The sequence below is a fragment of the Magallana gigas genome, chromosome 9 (assembly GCF_963853765.1).
Source record: "Magallana gigas chromosome 9, xbMagGiga1.1, whole genome shotgun sequence".
NCBI lineage: Eukaryota > Metazoa > Mollusca > Bivalvia > Ostreida > Ostreidae > Magallana > Magallana gigas.
Window position 1 is genome coordinate 7,633,471 of NC_088861.1, and position 20,912 is coordinate 7,654,382.

Genomic DNA, 20,912 nt, shown 5'->3' on the forward strand with positions numbered 1-20,912 from the left:
GATTTTGAATTTTTTCTACTCTTTTAATCCAAGAATTGTGAAGACAGATGAAAGATAATGTTAGTTACAGAGAGTTACAGACTCAAATAAAAGATTAAAGGTTATACAAGTGGGTTTAATATCATAACTAAGATAATTGCGTAAATACAGTGGCAAATAACAAAAGCTTGGCAATGTAGTATAATTAGGGGTAAACAGTATGTTTACAGATTGAGCTCAGAGGAATCACCATCCTTCTATAGGCTTGTTTGATTGACTCAATTGTTTTTGTAGGAATATTGCAAACGAAAAAGTTCTCAAATTTGATGTCAGAAGATATGCAACAGCAATTAATAAATTCATAGGAAACTTGAAGACGGAGTTCGGTGCAAAATGGACCAAGCAAAATGTGAACATAGGTAAACAATGTGTTTTGGATATTGTGCAGTAGTAATGCCAGCAAGTTCCTTTTTTTTCTTTCCATTTTACCATTCGAATGATAAAAATTGTCGTTGAGAGCTTTATTTACTTGAAATAGTTATTAAATAGGTAAAAGAAAAGTTCAGTCTTGAAATCATTGCTTTGACATCAACAGCAATTTTTTGCATTTATTTAATAACTTATATTTTTTTTCAATGAATGTATTGCAGAGCTAGTTTTCAAATCGTTGATTAAAAAATGCAGATAATAAGTAATTTCATTTTACAGGTGCGCTTGAGTCTGCGGCGCAGAATCTAACAACGGAAGCAGAAAATTTTCATCAAAAAGTGCAGAGTTTGCACGCGACAAGGTAATGTAAATGTTTGTCTGAAATAGACAAGGTAACATACATGTTTGTCTGAAATAGACAAGGAAACGTAAATGTTTGTCTGAAATAGACAATGTTTGTCTGAAATAGACAAGGTAACATACATGTTTGTCTGAAATAGACAAGGTAACGTAAATGTTTGTCTGAAATAGACAATGTTTGTCTGAAATAGACAAGGTAACATACATGTTTGTCTAAAATAGACAATGTTTGTCTGAAATAGACAAGGTAACGTAAATGTTTGTCTGAAATGGACAATGTTTGTCTGAAATAGACAAGGTAACGTAAATGTTTGTCTGTAATAGACAAGGTAACATACATGTTGTCTAAAATAGACAAGGTAACGTAAATGTTTGTCTGAAATAGACATGGCAACGTAAATAATTGTCTGAAATAGACAAGGTAACATAGATGTTGTCTGAAATAGACAAGGTAACATAGATGTTGTCTGCAACGTAAATGTTTGACTTCAATCAGAGTTTATTATACTAGACTCCAAATAAAAGTTTATTGTTGATATTATGTTTTTAGCTCGGCAGCAAACGTCCTACAGAACAGGATGATAAACGATAAGTTGATACAGTTCGAGCGAGCTTTCATTGACTGTGAGGGACTTCCAGGCCGACCAATGTACAAGTGAGTACAATTAAGTTTAACAATGGTTCTAGTATATATTCAGCTGATATACGGGGGTACCTTAAGTGTTTATTCATTGGAAACCATTAAAAGAATATGGTACAAAGGACTGGGTGAAATGTAAAGCACTTAATCAACTATTTTGGTACCATTCTGCTACAGTCACTGGTTTTGCATATGGAAAAATTGACAGAAATACTCAAGGACTTTTAAAGCTATTTCAATTATAATCTCAAAGTTTTAAATGAATCTCAAAACTTTGTTATGAGTACCAGTATTTATGTTCGTCAGAAAATGCACAAAGTAATAGCAATTAAAAGTTAATTTCATTTAGACAACGTTTTTTGCCGTTTTTTTTTCGTTTCAATTTTTTTCACTCTTTTTTTTTAGACACGTGATGTTTGCTCCCAGTCTTTACGACTCTTACTCCGATAATAGTTTCCCGGGCATTGTTGACACTATGAACGAGATCGAAAATCAGAATGCCACGTCAAAGTGGGAAGTTTTAAAGCAGCAGGTATCCATCGCTACTTTTATTATACAGTCCGCAGCAAACACGTTAAAAGAAGTAGGATTATGAAGTTAAAAATTCTTTCATAATTTATTCTCAATTTTATAGCATAATTATGTTCAAATCTAGAATTTATTTTTTATTGACTTATCAATTATTTATTAAATTTTGTATTTCTTGTATTTAAAGCCTTTTGATTACAATCAACATACCTCTTTATATATAGATGTGTACAAGAGCAAGTGGAATTAATGTGTTTTTGTTAAGCATAGTTAATTTCAAATACAATTCAAACAACATATCCTAAGTTTTTGAAAGCATAAATGTACATGTAAAAAAAAGCGTATGTTCTTTGTTATGATCGTTTTTTTTTTATCTTAACTCCTCAAGTTTATATCAATTATGTTGATGAAGGACGTTTTAAAAACAAATAAAAACCATGCATGATAAGTAGGCGTTAATTTATAATCACAATTGTACCATATCAGCTTCTTCATTTTTATAAGGCATATGTCATTTATGTTTAGGGTCCAGGAAGTGTCGATTATTGTTAATTCCTAATTAAACACAAGTAATTGATATTCACCTACATGTGTTTTCGCTAGAAGCACCTCTAGCGGATTTTGAAAATTTGTTTTATTATTTTAGGAGAGTTATGAATTAAATAAAATTATGGTACAAATCATTTTGTATTCTGGCAATTTGATACAAAACAACAGAATTACAGAATTAAGTACTTGCGTTAAATAAGGACTTAACAGTATGCTTACTTATGGCGAAAATGCATGTATTAAAAGTACATTTATATCCAGTTACCTTTTCGATATTTCATATAATGTCATAAACACAAATATTATTTGTGCCATACACTGTAAATGTCGGATTGATTTCGTCTTGCCTCCAAAGAGGAGATCACTCTAAATACAGAAAATGCGATATGGACTTAGTTCTAACGGTGTTACTCACCGAACATCTGGCCCCGGGGCCATAAAACTTAGACGAGCTTACTTTTGATACCAGTCTCACTTTTACAAAGGGAAATATCGTGAAAAAGTGCGACCGAGATCAGATGTGAGCTCGTCTAAGTTTTATGGCCCCGGGCCTGGGCTCTTTATTAAACAATATTTTGTTGATATACATCTGAAAGAAGTATTTATTAAAAATCTTCTTCAGTGTTACAATTGATTGTACTTGCAGTTAAGAAAATAAAGAAATGTGTTTAGTAAGGAATAGAAATGCTCGTAGCTATATGTTTTTGTTTTTTGTTTTGTTCTTCTATCAAAATCAAAGAGGGATAATGGTTGTATTTGTATAGGATAAAAAGTTAACAATGACAAAATAGTGCATTCTATAGCAGTGACAATACGAGTACATGTTTTATTTAGAATATTATACTTATTTTGATGTCATTGTGTTATTAAAATTTTGTGCTTTTTCAATGTTGCTGTGAAAAAAGGAAGATATTTATGTAGATATGAATGTGTCAAGTGCGTTAAAATGAAAAATTATGATTGAAATTGTGTGGGAGTTATTTAATAAATTATGATATATTTTGCATTTTTTTTGTACATTCCTCTTTGTGATGCACCTGTCTCATGTTATCGGGGAATAAAATCAAATTCATGTTCAAGAAAACTTTTCGTTGTTGCTGTACAAGTGATATTTATATAGGGAGAGTCAATATCAGAAAGTTACAACAATTCATACCAATTCATGACCTCATTAAAAGGGTACATGCACAGATCGATTTAAAAATTACTAGTGATTCAGCATTTGTATTATATTTGCCCCCCCCCCCCACTTTCTTGTTTAAAGTTTAGATTCAATGGCTCGTTTAAACTTTAACTTTAGTTCATACAAGCAATATGCAAACAACAAGGATTTAATCCAAAATAGTCAAAATGATCTTGCTTATGTGAATTGAAACTTAGAAGTATTAAATCCTATGAATAATAATGAAACCTTAGTATTCTTAATCTGCAGACATGCAACCATCAATTCCTAAAGAAGTTTATCGCATAATGCCAAGTGATTAAGTATTAATGGACAGCTTAAAGAGACACGACCTATATGTAGGCTGAAAATATTCAAAAGTTTACTTTTCCATTTTCAATAAAAACAATACTTTATTGGGTAATTCTAGTATTAAACCAATATTTAAGTGTCAGTCGTCAAGTTTAAGCGAGATACAGAGCTCGCATGTCTTTGATATTTAGAAAAAGGCTCAGGTCATTTTTCATGTTTACATTGTACATGGTAAAATATTAATATTCAATTTAAAAAAATGCACGGTTTTAAACTAACGTAAATGTAACACACATTAGATACTATCACACACTAGATACTATGGATTTGTGTTCATTAAGAACTATCATGTAGCAAAGAGGACAAATCTGCATGAACATAACTTTTTTTAAAACACATTAACAAGTAGTATACTCAACAAACGTAAACAGAACATAACAAACGTGTCTATAGAGCAAAGGATTGTGAGTCCTATCTCTTCATATATATCGACAACCGTGTTAAAATTATCAAACTTCGTGAACGAAAGAAAGTGAGAAATATTAGAACTTGAGAGATATATGGTACTTATAGGCTATTATCGTAGGCACCTGGGGCCCGTTTCTCAAAAAGGCGTAAATTTGGGCCTAAGTTAGTCCGACTAACCAAATTACGCCAATATTTAGTCGGGTCTAGGTTGCGTTTCTGAAAGAGGCGTAAGTTAGGGTTTAAATGTCGAAAAACTTAGACATCTCCGCTGAGTACTAAGCATGCGCATATCGTATTTTGTTTTGCTTTGAGGTTATGATTATATGTGGTGGATCAGTTTTCCAATTCATAGTACATGTACCCGAAAGTACGCATGTTATACTTTACCACTGAATGTGCATAGTTCAAGTTGTTCATAACATTTTATATTAATGAAAGTAGAATAAATGCCTATACAATTCTTAACATAATGAAATTTTAGAGAAAAACAGTTGATATGAAAGCGGCATATATAAGAGGTTTCAGAAACCAAAAAATGTGACAATTAAATGCATTGTAGATGATATGAGGCAGAATCTTACATATTAATTGAACGAAACAATACATGGAAATTAACTTCAATGTTCGTGTAAACTTCAAATATATATATAGAATACTGGGACAAGGTACAGTGGATATGCCCCAATATGTCTGCAGAATGATAAATATGCTTAATATACACTGTAAATCTTTAGACACTTTCAGATGCTGGGATAAGGCTTGATTCTTTTTTATCAATTCACTATATTATTTATATAAAAAGTAATATAACCATGAGTAAAACAACAACCAACTGAAATCGAAAAATCTACTGTAAAAATAATATTACATGAACCTTGTCCATCCTCTGTTCCAATATTGAAAGAATGTAGACAATGACCGCAAAACGATTCTTGATTTTCTACGATTCAAATGATAACAGTTTTGAAAGATATTAATAGTCAACAATTAACATGGCAGGAATTATCAACATTTGAGGCCGGGGTCTCCCCAACTCCCCTTCCTGTTTTTGGTTTAATCGATTGATTGTTTTGTTTTGTTTTGTTATGGGGGGGGGGGGGGGGTGTGAAAGTAATATACACAATATGAAGGGAATAATAGAATCATTCATTATTACAAGTGTGGGATAGTGAAATTCCACCGAGGGGACAAGATTCACGGTCTAGGACGAGGCTTTGCCGAGTCCTAGACCGTGAATCTTGGCCCCGATGTGGAATTTCACTATCCCACATGAGTATATAATGAACGATTATTTTTCTCGCATTATATTACCTTAAAAATGATGTTTGACAATTTTCTGTATGACGTTCAAACGATTACTTTCGGTTTATCCCTCCGCGTGCTTCAAATAGTGCAAGTCAAAATGAGAGCATACGACAGTTTTTTAATTATAAATATTATAAATTGTAATTAATAAAGCAACACAATTACTTATTGGATAATCTCAATGCACCATTTTGCATTTCCCTACAGAAGACAACGTTTGTTTACGTTTTAAAACGGCGTAGTAATACACAGTGTAAGACAGAAAAATCTCACACTGCTGTCTCACACCGGACAAACCGATCTCACACCGGTGATTATGCGAGAATAATACGCCCCGTTTAATTTTCAATCATATCACCATCGTTGTCAGCGGGCGAATTTAAAGCTGCTTGGTCTGATTTTATATCAAATTTTATGCACGCTTTTAAACGATAGTTATGCTTAGTATATGTATCATAATAGACATTGAAGTAGTTTTTTCTAGTCAATTAAGCCTAATTTCAACGAAGAAAAATATGTACACAATTTGCTAACAAACAAACGACATAAAAGGGTACCGCGTTATATTTCGCCTCGTGTTAAATTTCACCCCCTGACGACGAGACGGGTATGGTTGTATTACGACTTCGACATCGCATTAAATAAAGGTCGAAATAATCAGACAAATTACAAATAAACATGTGTACGTTTTGTTCGCGAATACTTCTGAAGTCTGTTTTCTTTGCAATCGATGTATAGCATGCGGGTTGAATAACCCCAATCATTCGGGGGACGAAACGAAACGGTTTCCTTTTCTAAAAATTCCCGTGATGCATTTGGTTTGTTTTTTCGTTTGCCCCCCAAAAAGTTATTTTTATTTACTTTGAATATTTCTTACTTTGAATGGAGACTGATTCTGCTCGTGTAAATAGGAGAAAGTACACAACTTTCTAAGATAAATAGTTTCTATTGAAAAAAATTTGATACTGTAATAACAAAAAAATCGGACCAAGCAGCTCTAAGTAACATGTGTAACTGGGCACGACAGAGCAAAACTGTTTGCAAGTGTAGAAGGACGGAAATTACACGGGACGAAAATAACACTGTATAAAGTATCTTGATTAAAATAAAGGTTTTTAAAAGTTAAATGGAAAAGGCATCGAAAAAATCCCCTATCCCCCTCCGGATAAGACATTAAGCATATTTGCGGTTTTAACAAGTGCATGTGAGTTTTACTTTTTTCCTTATCTTCTTTTGGTTATTGGGGTGGGGTGTATACAATTGTTTATATAAGTATGACAAATGCAAGCTATTTAAATTTGTAAATAATGCACACTGTTGTAAAACTGCTAAAACAACGCTTTTGTATTGCAAGTCGACAACTTAGAAAGAAAAAAAAATCCCTTGATATACATACATGTACATCTTAAATATGATGAAACAAAACTATCATGTAATTAAAGATCAATTCAGTTAAATGAGTACAAATAAACAATGCATATGAAAATGCAGGAAGATCATTGATAGTACATCCGCCCCATACATGTACCTATTTTAAAAGAATTACGATCGATGTTTAATATGAACGCAATTGATCACTTCATCCTAGAATTAATAAGATGAATGAATTTGATTTCCAAAAATTCAAGGTGTGCATGTGAAATTTTAGAATCTTTGAGGACCTTGACAGACGCTTGTCAATAGATCTAAAATTGATGCACACTCTGTACGCTTCTAAAACATATTTTTAAGTAATATTTTAACAAACAAAAATTGATTGTATCTAAATGCGAGTTCATAAACATTCCAAAATACATGTAGCTTTCATACGGTTTTGTTTTGTGTGCATACAAATTGAATAACGCGCGCTAGCGCGTTATGAAAATTTGTTTGCAGACACCGTTGCAGTTATGAGACAACATCTTTCAAAAAATAATGATTCAATGCTTATATTTACGTTTTTTAACATTTTTTCCCTTTCTGCAACTATATTTATTTTTAAAAATCTCTGCCTTATTCAATGAGTAATGCGCAATTAACGGAAGAGCCATTGGAACAGTCGAATTATGCTGACAAAAATAGTCCACAGCGTTTTAAATCATTGTAACACAATTGTACTTTTCATTGTGTAATCCGATGAATTAACTTTTAGTATACTAAAACAATAATCAACTGAAGTCATTTATCTCTTAGAAAATATTCACAACAATGAAATATTAATCAGCGTAAGCATAATATCAGGTCGAAATCCGGTTTGAAGTCGCGAGGAGAGTCAGTCATGTTCTTTGAGAAATACTGAATGTATTCATACGAACCAGATTTGGTGATTGGGTCTTCTGTGTTATGCATGAATATCACTCAAATCAATCAATGCAATTTAATAGGGGAAAAGAAAGTGAATGTAAATATAATGTTATGAACGACTTTAACTATGCACATTAATATAACATGCGTACTTTCGGGTACTACATGTATATTGAATTGGAAAATTGATCGACCGCATATAATCATAACCTCAAAGCTAAACAAAATACGATATGCGCATGCTTAGTACTCAGTGTGAAATGTTTTAAGTTTTTTGACATTTAAACCCTAACTTATGCCTCTTTTAGAAACACAACTTAGACCTGACTAAATATTGGCGTAAGTTCGTTTGTCGCACTAACTTAGGCCCAGATTTACGCCTTTTTGAGAAATGGGCTCCAGAAGTTAGATTTTTTTTTTCATAGTAAAAGTATACCCTATTCCTTTGTTTTATTCGTTAGGCGATATATATTTTTTTAACGTATGCGAAGAACAGAAACTGGCAGGTGCCTGTAGCTATTATTAATGCTTTTAAATAAGAATTCATTTATTTGAAATATTTAACACTATATGACAGATATATTTTCATTAAGTGTTAAGTGGATGTCAAACATTCTAACACAGCTTTTTTTAAACTGTAGATCAGGAAAAATTCTTTTTTTATTTTTGAAAGAAAAGGTTCACAGATCATCGTTTGCGATCAAACTCACACTTGAGCAGCTCTACCAATTCAGTAATAAAATCAAACAGTTTAAACCTCAGAGACTTCTCAAAGACAACATCACTGTTAATGTAATTTACCCGATCCTTCAATTGTTTTGGGAACCATAGAAAATGAGAATGCCTTAATCCCCCCCCCCCCCCACCAAACAATTGTGCCATATTTAGATATTAAGTTCCTCTCCTCTTTACAAGAAAAGAGTATAAAAAGATTTTGCAAATCGCAAATATTGAGTAGTTTTATTGAATTTGCAACCTTCACTCTTTACCTTCTCTATCTTCTATGAAAATTGAAAGAAAACAGAACGATAAAGACAAAGAAAACAAAACAAGTAGATCCCTCAATCCCCCCCCCCCCCCAGAACCAAAACAAAAAAACAAAAACAAAAAAACTAAAAAAAAACAACAACCACAAACTTACGAGGGCTGTCCATAAAGTTTAAACACGTGTAATTTTATTCAAATTAACGGCACCATTATCAGGAAAGTATTAATAATATTTCAATATAGAGTATAAAAATGTATATGTATAAAAATTATCATTATATATATTGCCTAAACAAGCCGCACGGCCCAGTCTAACGTTGAGTTATAATGACGTTTCCATAACGTCGTAGTCCTGGGTTTACCTGAGTGATATGCCGCATTTACCGTTAAGTAAGAGTACAAACGCATACTCCATCAATATATCGCTTGTGCCACTTGTGGATAAGTAAACTCGAACTGTTTCGATGTTTTTCCTGTTTCCTCCATCGTTTGTTCTGTTTATATTGGTGTTTTACCCCAGTCGACACAATTTTATGGTGGCGCGCTGTTCCGTGCGGTCAGCTGACGTCACTTTTTTGGGCGTTTTTAAAAACATGTTCTTGTCGTAATATCTTTTAAAAGTCTTCTGCTAGTCGGAAATAGCTTCAAATGACGTATGAAAATGACGTAAAATTACATTTTTAAAAAAATCTCAGATTACATGTACACGTACTATATGTTTCTATTTGTTTTCACACTTTCAACAGGAAATTAAATCCAACTGAATTTTATGTATCGATCGTGACAGGTTTACTTATATTAGAATATATAAAAAGTGAATAGCAGGAACATTACATCACTGAGGAAGACTTCCGTCCGATTCTTGATTTAGAATTTTTAGATGCTTATCATATACATTTTAATCTCATCCGACGTAATCCTTATTTTTTAAAAAAGGCCTAACGGCATAATAAATGGCACCAAAGTAGGAAACACTTGAGAAAGGATCATTATGATGGCAATTCAATATTGATGTTGTATATATTTAAGCATTGATAGCTTATTTTTTGGATATCGTCCGTCCTTTAACAAACCAGGCCGTGCAGACAAATGGAATACCAATCGTTAGACTTTAATGCCTTCCAATACGACTAATTTTTACAACTTACGTATGTTAAATACACCACCCACGTTCCGGGAAATTCATTAAGGGGACAACTTTGATATTAAGTTTCGTAATAGTTTTAATAGTTTTAACATATTTTTAATCGTCCACAAGGAAATTTATTTTGAATTGAAAGAAATAAGCCCATTTCGAAAAAGTAAGGTAGAAAACAATGCTTTTATAAAAGGTAATTCTTCATAGAAAATTTATGTACTAGGAACGATCCAAGAATGGCCGGACCATCCAACACCAGCGTGAGAAACTCCAACTATTCAGAGCTATCAATCGAACAGTTTGAATTAGAGGAATTTCTCAGAGACGATGTTGCTGTTGTGGTTTACTTAATCTTCCTATGTGTTGTGGGAACGATTGGTAATGGACATGCTTTCATTGTCTACCAAGTCAGGTACAAACCCTCTAACCACCGGGTGTTCGTCGTACGGCTGGCCGCCATTGACTTTGTTGCGTGTGCAGTCTGTGTGCCGTTTGAAATCGTAGACATAAGACAAGGGTATACGTTTGACTCGGTTGTCGCGTGTAAATGCTTTCGATTTTTAAATCATGTGGTCAGTATCGCATCAGGACTGATGCTGTGCCTAATAGCTGTGGAGAGGTATAGAAAAGCGTGTTGTCCGTTTAAAAGACAGATGTCTGAAGGAGAGACAAAGATCGCCTGCATGGTCACTGTTGGAATTTCAATATTTCTGTCAACAGCTTCTATTTATTTGTATGACGTGACGCTAAAATTTACAGATATTCCGAATCTTTCGGGAACAGATTGTACTGTTGGAGCCAGCGAGACCCAGCAATCGTTCTTCCAGGTATATTCTTTTGTGTTGTTACTGATTAGCACGGGCATGTTTATTCTGTGTATTGTCGCTTACTCATTTATAGGAAAGAGTTTATACAACCAAATGAAGTTTCGTCAGTCAGCTCAGTTCAAAGATATTCAGAAGACACTAGACAGAGACATTGAAAATAAAGTATTGGATAAACCGGATGCAGGCGATTTGCATCAGATTCACGAAGAAGAATCTAGCATTTATTCGGTGAAAAACATATCAACATTAAAACCCCTGGAACAGCCAGCAAATAAATCGAAATTTCCCGGTAAAGACAGGCTGGATCGAACGCGACGGATTACGTTCATGTTTTTGATTGCAACGGCTGTGTCTTATGCCGGATATCTACCAAACCTGATCATCTTGATAATTCGTGCCACCCGACCTTCCACATACCTGTACTTACAGACCAGACTGGGCATGCTCACACCTGTGTTTCTTCGTGGTTACTTCCTTAGCAACGCGACCAACCCGCTGGTCTATTGTTTTGTTGATGAAAGGTTTCGGTTTGAGTGTATTTTATTTTACCATAAAGTATTTAGGTTTTCCACACGCAGAAATGAGGTTTAATCTTTTCACATAAGGACCGGTCAAATTTGACTGGTAAGCAATGCTCATTTTATTAAAGCATCGTTCATAGTTTACTAGTTTAAGTCTAATGTATAAAGGATCAAAATATACATAATGAACAGAATCTTGATATCAATATTTTTATATACTTGTGTATTTACGTTCCATATTCGATGATAAAATGATTTGAAAAACAATATGTCGTCTTTAAATTGATTAAATTGTAATACATGTACAATTGTTGCAAAATATTGTGCTTCAAAAGTTCTGAAAGTTACCAATGTAAAGTTTCTTAAAAACAGGCCATACTTTAAGCAATAAGCCTTGCAATCTTGCATGTTCCATCTGAAAAAATTCAAAAAATTCTCAAGCAGAGTAAATAGTTACTTTATCAGCGTAGGTCTATTATCCAGCAAGAATATGCACTATCTTGATAGAACTTTCTTTTAAAATCTAAAACTAAATATCTTTAGTAACTTCGTTAACATGTTTTGAATTTTAACTTTTGCCATTGACAGTCATATTACATTGATTTTTTTATTTACCGTTAGGGTTTGAAATGTGAAATAATGATATACTTCATGATATGTTAAAGCAATCTCAGTGCCCGAAATATTTACGCATCACTCGAGATAAAACAAATTACCAGGGTCAAGCAGAATAGTACATTACTTGTATTTGTGTTAAGAATTAAATCTCATCATGTAAGCAGCCCCTTTTCGTGCAATGCATTTTATAAAAATCGATAATGGTATTGAAAATTTGTAAACAAGAGTGAGTCAAATTGACAAACCCTGATAAAGGTGTTAGCAGTTGATAAAAAATTATTGATAATATGTAATAAAAACATATTGCATGGGTGATGACAGCCATAATGATTAGACATTTTCTCTACTCAGCAACAAACTAATTAGTTAGATATATTCAACAAATATTAGCATATCTTAATATCCGTTTGGAAATCTTATAAGTGCAACAAATAGTAATTTAAATGCTTTTAAACAATTCTTCCTTGTTCGACCTTGTATGTTCTACATTTGCAAATATTTTTCTCTAAGTTACGAGTTGATAAATTAAAATAAAACAAACAATAATTTGGTTCGTTTTAATTGTTAAACTTGACACAATGTTGACGAATTTTAGATCCATTTACGGGGAACTTAGCTTTGGTTTGTAACCTTATGCCTTTAATGAATGAAGATGAATAAAATTAATAAGCCTTCATACAATAGACACGTTTTGTCGAATTATGTTCGTCACCATAGATTTACAAATTAGCAGGTATCTCTCATCTATTGTTAGCTTCGTACAGTACCATTCGTGGAAATGTCTCCAACATACTTTCATCAATAGTTCATCGGAAAATGATTGTTAACTTTGTAAAAAAGTTCCTTGTTCATTTTTGAGGTAAAATAATGAGGAAGGGTTAATTGGTTAAAATGTATTCACCTCAAGATGTTTACATGTATTTATTAAGCTACAGTGTAGCAATATATAAAAAAAATTATATAATCATATGTTTAGTCGTGTGAACTCTAAAGGTGTATTACAAAAAAGAACGAATCAATTACATGTCGTGATGAAAAATTTACATTAAGGTTACGTACCGGGTGAACAGTGAAATAAGTTCAAATAAATAAATAGAGAGTTTTCCTTAGAGAGTACTTTATTTTCATTATTCATCCAGTATTGCAGTGAACCCACGATCAAAGCTAAAAGCTAAGTGACTAATGTTTTGGTCATGCTTTGGGAAATAAATCATCTCATATAATTATATTAATATTCATTTTATTTTTTTCTTACATTTAAAACACAAAATTAACAAGAGGCCCAGGGGCCACATCGCTCACCAAAGCAAGAATTGCCTTAGCTCTGATCAAAATCAAAATATCTTGACAACTAAGTACAGTAGCTTTTGCTAAAAAAATTTAAAATCTGCAAACTTTTATCTGCATATTTATTTTGGGTAAATACCACGCCCCATTTGTTGTTTTACCTGTAAGAGGATTTTTCTCTATTCCTATATACCCCCCCCCCATTTTGTGGCCCAACTTTTCTCTAGGGAATCATGGTTTTATCAAACTTTAATCTGCACAACATGTGCTTTCACACAAGTAACTGCTTTTTGGACTGAAAACTTTCCAAGAATATTTTTTAAGATTTTCTTTATATATTCCAATGTAAAACTTCATCCCGCCATTGCGGCCCCGCCTTACCCCTAGAGACTATGATTTGAACAAACTTGAATCTAAACTACCTGAGGATGCTTCCATTCCAATTTGGGCTTTCCTGGCCAATTAGTTTTTAAAAGAAGATTTTTAAAAGATTTTCTCTATATATTCCTATCTAAAAATTTCTACAATTGGATTTTTAGAAAAAGATTTTTCTCTATAAATTCCTATTTAAAAATTTGACTCCCCCATTACTGTGGCCTCACCCTACCCCCAGGGACTATGATTTAAAGCAATTTGAATCTATACTATCTGTTTCCACTCAAATTTGAGCTTTCCTGGCCTAATAGTTTTTGAGAAGAAGATTTTTAAAGATTTCCTTTATATTCATGTATTCGTATGTAAAATTTCATCCCCAACTGTTGCCTCACCCTACGCCCGGCGACTATGATTAAAACTTAATTGAGAAAAAGATTTTTCTTTATAAATTCCTATTTAAAAATTCGACCCCCCCCCCATTACTGTGGCCTCACCCTACACCCAGGGACTATGATTTTTAGAAATTTGAATCTATACTATCTGCGGATGCTTCCACTCAAATTTGGGTTTTCCTGACCTTATAGTTTTTGAGAAGAAGATATTTAAAGATTTTTTCAATATATTCCTTTGTAAAAATTTATCCCCCCTTTGTGGCCCTGCCCTACCCCCGGGGACCACGATTTAAACAAACTTGAATCTGCACTATCTGAGGATGCTTCCACTCAAATTTTGGCTTTCCTGGTTAATAGTTTTTGAGAAGATGATTTTTAAAGATTTTCTTTATATATACCTATGTAAAAATACATTCCCCCATTGTGGCCTGGCCTAACCTCCAGGGACTTTTATTTAAACAAACTTGAATCTGCACTACCTGAGGATGCTTCTACTTTAATTTGAGCTTTTCTGGCCTATTAGATTTTGAGACGAAGAATTTTAAAGATTTTCTTTATATATCCCTATTTAAAACTTGATTCCCCAATTGTGGCCCCACCCTACCCCCGGAGACCATTATTTGAACAAACTTGAATCTACACTACCTGCGGGGTGCCTCCACACAAGTTTAAGCTTTTCTGGCCAAATAGTGTTTGATAAGAAGATTTTAAAAGATTTTCTTTATACATTCTCCTGTAAAAATCCATTCCCCCATTGTGGCCCCACCCTACCCCCGGGGACCATGATTTGAACAAACTTGAATCTACACTACCTGAAGATGCTTTCTTGCAAGTTACAGTTTTCTGGCTTAAAAAAATATTTTTTTGAGAAGAAGATTTTTGAAAAATACCAACAAATTTTCAATAATTCTAAATTATCTCCCCTTTAAAGAGGGTGTGGCCCTTGATTTGTACAAACTTGAATTCCCTTCACCCAGTGATGCTATGTGCTAAGTTTGGTTGAAATCTGCCCAGTGGGTCTGGAGAAGAATATGAAAATGTGAAAAGTTTACAACAACGACACCGTCGCCAACGACAACGCCAACGACGACAGACAACGGACAAATTTTGATTAGAAAAGCTCACTCAGGTGAGGTAAAAACCAAAAAAATGATAGATATTCCGTATTATTGCTACACCAAATGTTTATGTATAGTATCAATCGAAATAGGGTACTTTTTATAATCTTCCGAATACCAGTTGACAAATACTGTCTTTTGTACCAGAGCAACAAGTTCACAATGCTCATGATACTAATTCTATATCTTCAAGGAAGACGGGTGGGGCGGAAAATTTAAACCATTTAAAAAAAAAAATTATATAGATATATCTTTTGAAAGAAAGCACTGGAAAACCGTAAGCGAAATTGTATGGTACGATATATATATATGAGATACATGTATTTTTATGGATGGAAAATATTTTTATCTAAAAGGCAACAGAGTCAAGACCACAATATGCAGGGATTTTAATTTCATTAAAAAAGATATATCTGAAGGCAATTGAGACAAAACATTTTCAATTATAAATTTTAACAAACTAACATGCATGACGTAGAAGATGATTTGTCGATCGTACGTACACGTACGATATAGAATGCATCATGTACGTAATACGTAGTCGTACGAACGATATTTTAAAAAATGATACAGTAAGTGATAAAAAGACACAATACGTCATTTTTGGGAGTTGATTAAAAATCAACTCTTCTCTGCAGTTACTCTTGCAAACCGAAACTGAAACAGTATTTGGACCTAAGCACAAATCAACACCGCTGACAAGACTTAGTTCTTGAAAATAATCGATAAATTCGACGTAATGTACGCTGAGGCATTTTGAAAAAGGAAACTTATTTATAAATACCTGGAAAATAATCAGATTTTAAATAGTACGAACAATTTAGAATTTTTTTGCAGTCGTATGTATTCCTACGCCAGAGTTCACTTTAGTCTCGTTCAGCCATCGGCTGTCTCCGTACATCCCCGACAAGCAGAGAGTCAGTCTAGTATTAAGAGGTCGCCTCATCAAGCTATCACGTGACCTTGTATCTCTTTCTTGTCGGAGATTAACGGAGACAGCCGAGCATCTGGTTGAACGAGACTAGAGTTCATTATTGGTTAGATCCATACAATTTTTGAAAAATTTCAAATACTAATACATAGTTTGATGGAATCGATTCCATTTTTAAATATTACACAACATGATTCATAAGAGATTTTCTCGAATTTCTTGTCGGAAAAGTCCGAAAATTCATATTTTAAAAATGTGCTTATTTCAAATACAGATTATAAATTACTTGCCAAGCAAAATAACATGTCGTTGATTTTAAGATAAATAATAATCGATGAAATCAACCCCGTCAGTACTTCAGTACTTTGATTATAGATTGTAAGGCACACAATCGACGTAGAATAGCTTCTACGAAAGACATAAGTTGTCATAATGAGAAAGTAAGATGTACTTTGATATATTTATATCATCAAAACAGGAACTTGATCTGCAGCTAGATAACGTTGCAAAGCGTGGATCATCAGATCAAACGGACGTGAAGGATTTGGCAATGAAACGTGTTCCGGTTCCTAAGATTATATATATAGTGCTATTATAATATAATTATTATAAATCCTTCCATTTAAAAGTAACAGATTTCAGAAAAAAATATATATTTTTAAAAATTGTATATGGTTTACTTATTGCAGAAAGCCATCCTTTAAAACGGCTAATAAAGCAAACGTTACTTGTTTTTTACTGCATCATCGGTTTCAGAAAGGGATTTTCACAAAATATATAGGAAAAAATCATAGAATGTATCATACAACCATAAAAATACTTCAGTTTTTATATTTTATTTTAGGAGAAGTTTATTGATGTTTCATTTCTTAGTAGTTATTGCAGTGTAAATAGGGTCTTTTTTAGCAACATGATACAACGTAGATTGCATAGTACATTTACGAACAAAAAACCGAAAAATTATCAGAGACAGCTTAAAACCGTTCAAAATAGTTAAGATAAAGTTAACATTAGGAAATTCAAAATTGTTTCGTGGAAAGACCACAATCTAAAATCAAATGAATTTTAAAAAAAATATATTGGTGCGATTTACATTAAGATAACTTCCATGCATTGTCAATGTTTGAGCAGACCGTTAAATGTTTTAGGAATGGAATATTTAATCGATGAACCGGTATGCATAAACACTTCACGTTCTCTTCAGAAGACAGATCGATAATTAATAAAGATAAGTAGAAGCTAGAAACTTGAAGCTGGAAGACGACATGACTTTGATTCTTGGACATGCACATGATCAGAGAAATATTTTTTTTTATCATTTTATTGTAGATTTATTGCTTTACTTTTGCTAGTGAACTTTAATTGAAATTTCAGATGCCTAATTAAATGACTTGAAAATCAATTAAACATTAATGAGCCGCTTAAGTTGTTAATTATCTTACATCATGGAATTGGTGTTGTAGAGTACGTGATTCTGAATTTGTCCCAAAGGAAAATCTAGACGCCAACCAGAAGTGAGTTCAATGAATTTCATTGATATTTTTTTCTATTTGAAATAAGTGTTTAATTGATCAGATTTTTTTTGCTTCCAATTTGTAAAATTTTAAAATGTGGAAAGTAAAACTAATGAGGTGTCAATGTCGAATGGGTGTAATTGAAAAACATTTATGAAGAAAATAGATGTGAATATAGAAAACGTACAATCGGGGTAGTGTGGGGTTTTATCTACTTATAGTGGCTTTGGCTTGATGTTAGAGCCAAGACCTTTAACTTTTATGTTATTTTCAAAAGAAAAACATTTTATCAATCACGATTTTTCCATCTCACCAGAACCCACCTAATTTTTACCAGAAAAATATCAAGATAAAAAAAATATACTCATGGTGATATGACAACAAGACTGGCAACGAACCAATATCATCAGCTATTCTATCTGGGTTAAAAGTGATAAATATTTGCTTATTCTAGTTGATGACAATGTTGGTTTTAATTGCTCTGATATTGCACGTGCAATTTACTAGACTCCTGTGGCCTAGAGGCGAATCCCCACAAATGACATTTTAAAGAATTTTTCATTTTCGAAAAAAATGTTTTACATTAAAAAAATCCAATTTTCACATTCGTTATTTGAATCGAATATTTCGTATCATTATAACAAGTGTTGACATACTTCTTGAATTTTCCATTACTGTCTGCTCTAATGAATAAATTATACACAGCCTACACCATCTGATGAGGTGATAGAGTGTGCATATTAAAAACGTTCATCATTCATAGTTTTCCTAGATTTTCATCTGAAAACTAATAGTGATATTGAAATACCGTTTATAGAAAAACGATGGAAATCACCCCGATTTCACATGCAAGACTTATTTTATAGACCTTATGTCAAAAAGTAAAAAAAAAGATTTACATACAAGAAAACAGAAGCCTTTTTTGATATATTGAATTGTTTTATAAATATTTAGTCCAGTCTCAAAGCATTATTGAAACTCTAATCAAACACAGTCACACATTCCCCCTTAGAATAGACTCGGACGCAGATACCCGTTTCTTAAAGCTTGTGCGACTGTAAATTTTGATCATAAAAACGAAAATTTAAAACTCTCAGTTTTGAAAAATATATCAAGCATGTAAGAGGTAGTCCCATGAATAGCATCCAGCATGACTTTATCATGGCATTTAACAATGCGTTAAAAGCAACCTCTAATCAATCCCACTAATATAATAAAATTTATATCAATAATTGTTAACAATGTACTTATTTATGGTATAATTTTGAAATTGAATATGTATCAATAATTTACGGCTTAGTACTTCGTTAATGATACAAATATATCATTGGTGATCAAGAAACTGACCACTAATGCAAAGTTATATTAGAAGCATTTCAACAAGGCCTTCGACTTTAGTAGGTTGTAACTACATATTTCTTGCATCAAAACAAGTTAAAATGACGCTGGTTTGAAGCGAACTATACACCGAAATCGTACTCTTAACTCAAAACCAAACAAATTTTGTTGATTTCAAAAAGCGATGGTTGAATGGCCAGCAATGAAATAGACAGGCCTATGTCACAATGCTGTTTGACACAACTACTTAAAGTCCAAGCTTTTCTTAAAATGGTTTAACCGGTGGATACTGTTGCACCCTCTTTTTTTCATAATGTCGACTATTGTGGGTACAGACAATTCGTTTAGCTTTTGTTGTTTGGTTTATTCATCGAGTTATGAATTAGACTTGGATTTTCCCCAAATCTAGGATGTTTCCTTCTTATTCATAAAAAATAAAGACTACTTTAAGTTTTAATTCAGTTATTTCTCATTTGTTATATCGTATAAGTTGTAGGTGATTGATACACAAATTATCACTTCATCTTCTTTCAAAATCTAATTGAATTTCTAAAAACGAAGATTGTACTTAACAAGAAAACATACATTTATAATTGCTTACTGCAATCTAGTCTAAGACTTACATTTGGCGTGTTCCATAAAAATACTTAAAACTAGTTAACTACTGTGGTTACATCAATATTCGTTGAAAACCAATTTTCGTAGATATCGTTGTTAAGATGATCCACGAAATTTAATGTTCATTGAAGTGCAATTTCTGTTAACATTTTCTATTGATAGGGTCAAAGGCCATGAATTTACGTATCCTTGAAACTGTGATTTTTACTTTATCCACGAAAATTGATACCCTTGAATATTAATGAAACCACAGTAAACCGTTATGTTTAAATTCAGAGTACATAAGACAAAAATAAGTTCAATACGTATTGCAAAATGTATCAAAATAAATTTCTGTGAATAAAGTACGTGTATTACAAATAATAGCAAATTAAAATACAATGTAATAAACTTTCTAAAACTTTCGTTAGCGCAATGATTTTGAAAGCATTCTATATTTCAATCAGTTTTCTAGATACTGCATGGAGAATCAAAAGACATAATGAATTTTGAAATACTTTTAATATTGTTTGTTGAAGTCTATGTAAAAACAGTGTAAAAGTGTAAATAATTAAAAAATATATGAGAAATTGTCATGTTGAATATTTTTTTCTTACGAAAATGTTTTTTTCTGCTTAAATGACAAAAAATATCATGGCTTTTAAATTTCTGTTAGCATTATTTTAGTGGGAAAAGCCGTTGAGAGGACTTAATTGAAGCAAAATTGAATTATTGTCATCCTGTACAAAAATGATTTTCTATATATTCCTTAGAAGAGAAATCATTCTTCTGACAAAAATTAATGATTTTTTTCAATTCTTATTTATCATAAAAGTTTAAATGACATGCAGACTTATCATTCTAACAGATTTTTTAACCAAAATAAAATTCTAAAAAATACAGCTCATATTGCTTTAAGGGAAGAGAAATCTTTATTTTAATCAGAGAAATACTGCAGTAGAAGAAGAGCAGTATTATTAATAACAGTGCACTCAGTTGTTTTTTACAATTTTGAATATTGATTATTTATAGAGACATATGGCATTGAAGCACTTTAAATTAAATCAATATTCATTATATAACACGAGGGCGAAAATAATAATGGGACAGATACTTTGAAACACTTGATGTACAACCATTTATCTTGTGTCTTGAAAACATTATCATGGACTCTAAGGTAAGCCTTTGGTAAAACCATTTTCATTCTTTTATTTAAAAAGTTTTTTTTTCATTTTTAATTAAAAAAAAGACCTT

At 32.4% G+C, this 20,912-nt stretch overlaps 2 protein-coding genes across 9 annotated transcripts in view; both read left to right on the top strand.

The window, feature by feature from the left end:
• LOC105349101 (glutamate carboxypeptidase 2) overlaps positions 1–3,489 on the top strand; it is a 36,557-nt gene extending 33,068 nt beyond the window's left edge. For all 8 annotated transcript variants that reach the window (XM_034477383.2, XM_011458777.4, XM_066070573.1 and 5 more), the window contains 4 exons: positions 274–398; positions 688–769; positions 1,319–1,423; positions 1,814–3,489. In XM_034477383.2, the coding sequence (XP_034333274.2) occupies positions 274–398; positions 688–769; positions 1,319–1,423; positions 1,814–2,003 (502 nt within the window). In that variant the 3' untranslated portion in view covers positions 2,004–3,489. The remainder of the gene's footprint in view (positions 1–273; positions 399–687; positions 770–1,318; positions 1,424–1,813) is intronic.
• Positions 3,490–10,008: 6,519 nt separating this feature from the next.
• LOC105349110 (cholecystokinin receptor type A) lies at positions 10,009–12,594 on the top strand. The gene has a single exon (XM_066070576.1). The coding sequence runs from the start codon at positions 10,377–10,379 to the stop codon at positions 11,556–11,558; it is 1,182 nt and encodes a 393-aa protein (XP_065926648.1). The 5' UTR covers positions 10,009–10,376; the 3' UTR covers positions 11,559–12,594.
• Positions 12,595–20,912: the final 8,318 nt, after the last annotated feature.

Excerpts from the sequence above, each read along its gene's own strand:
- LOC105349110 (XM_066070576.1), top strand. The coding sequence starts at position 10,377 with ATGGCCGGACCATCCAACACCAGCGTGAGAAACTCCAACTATTCAGAG.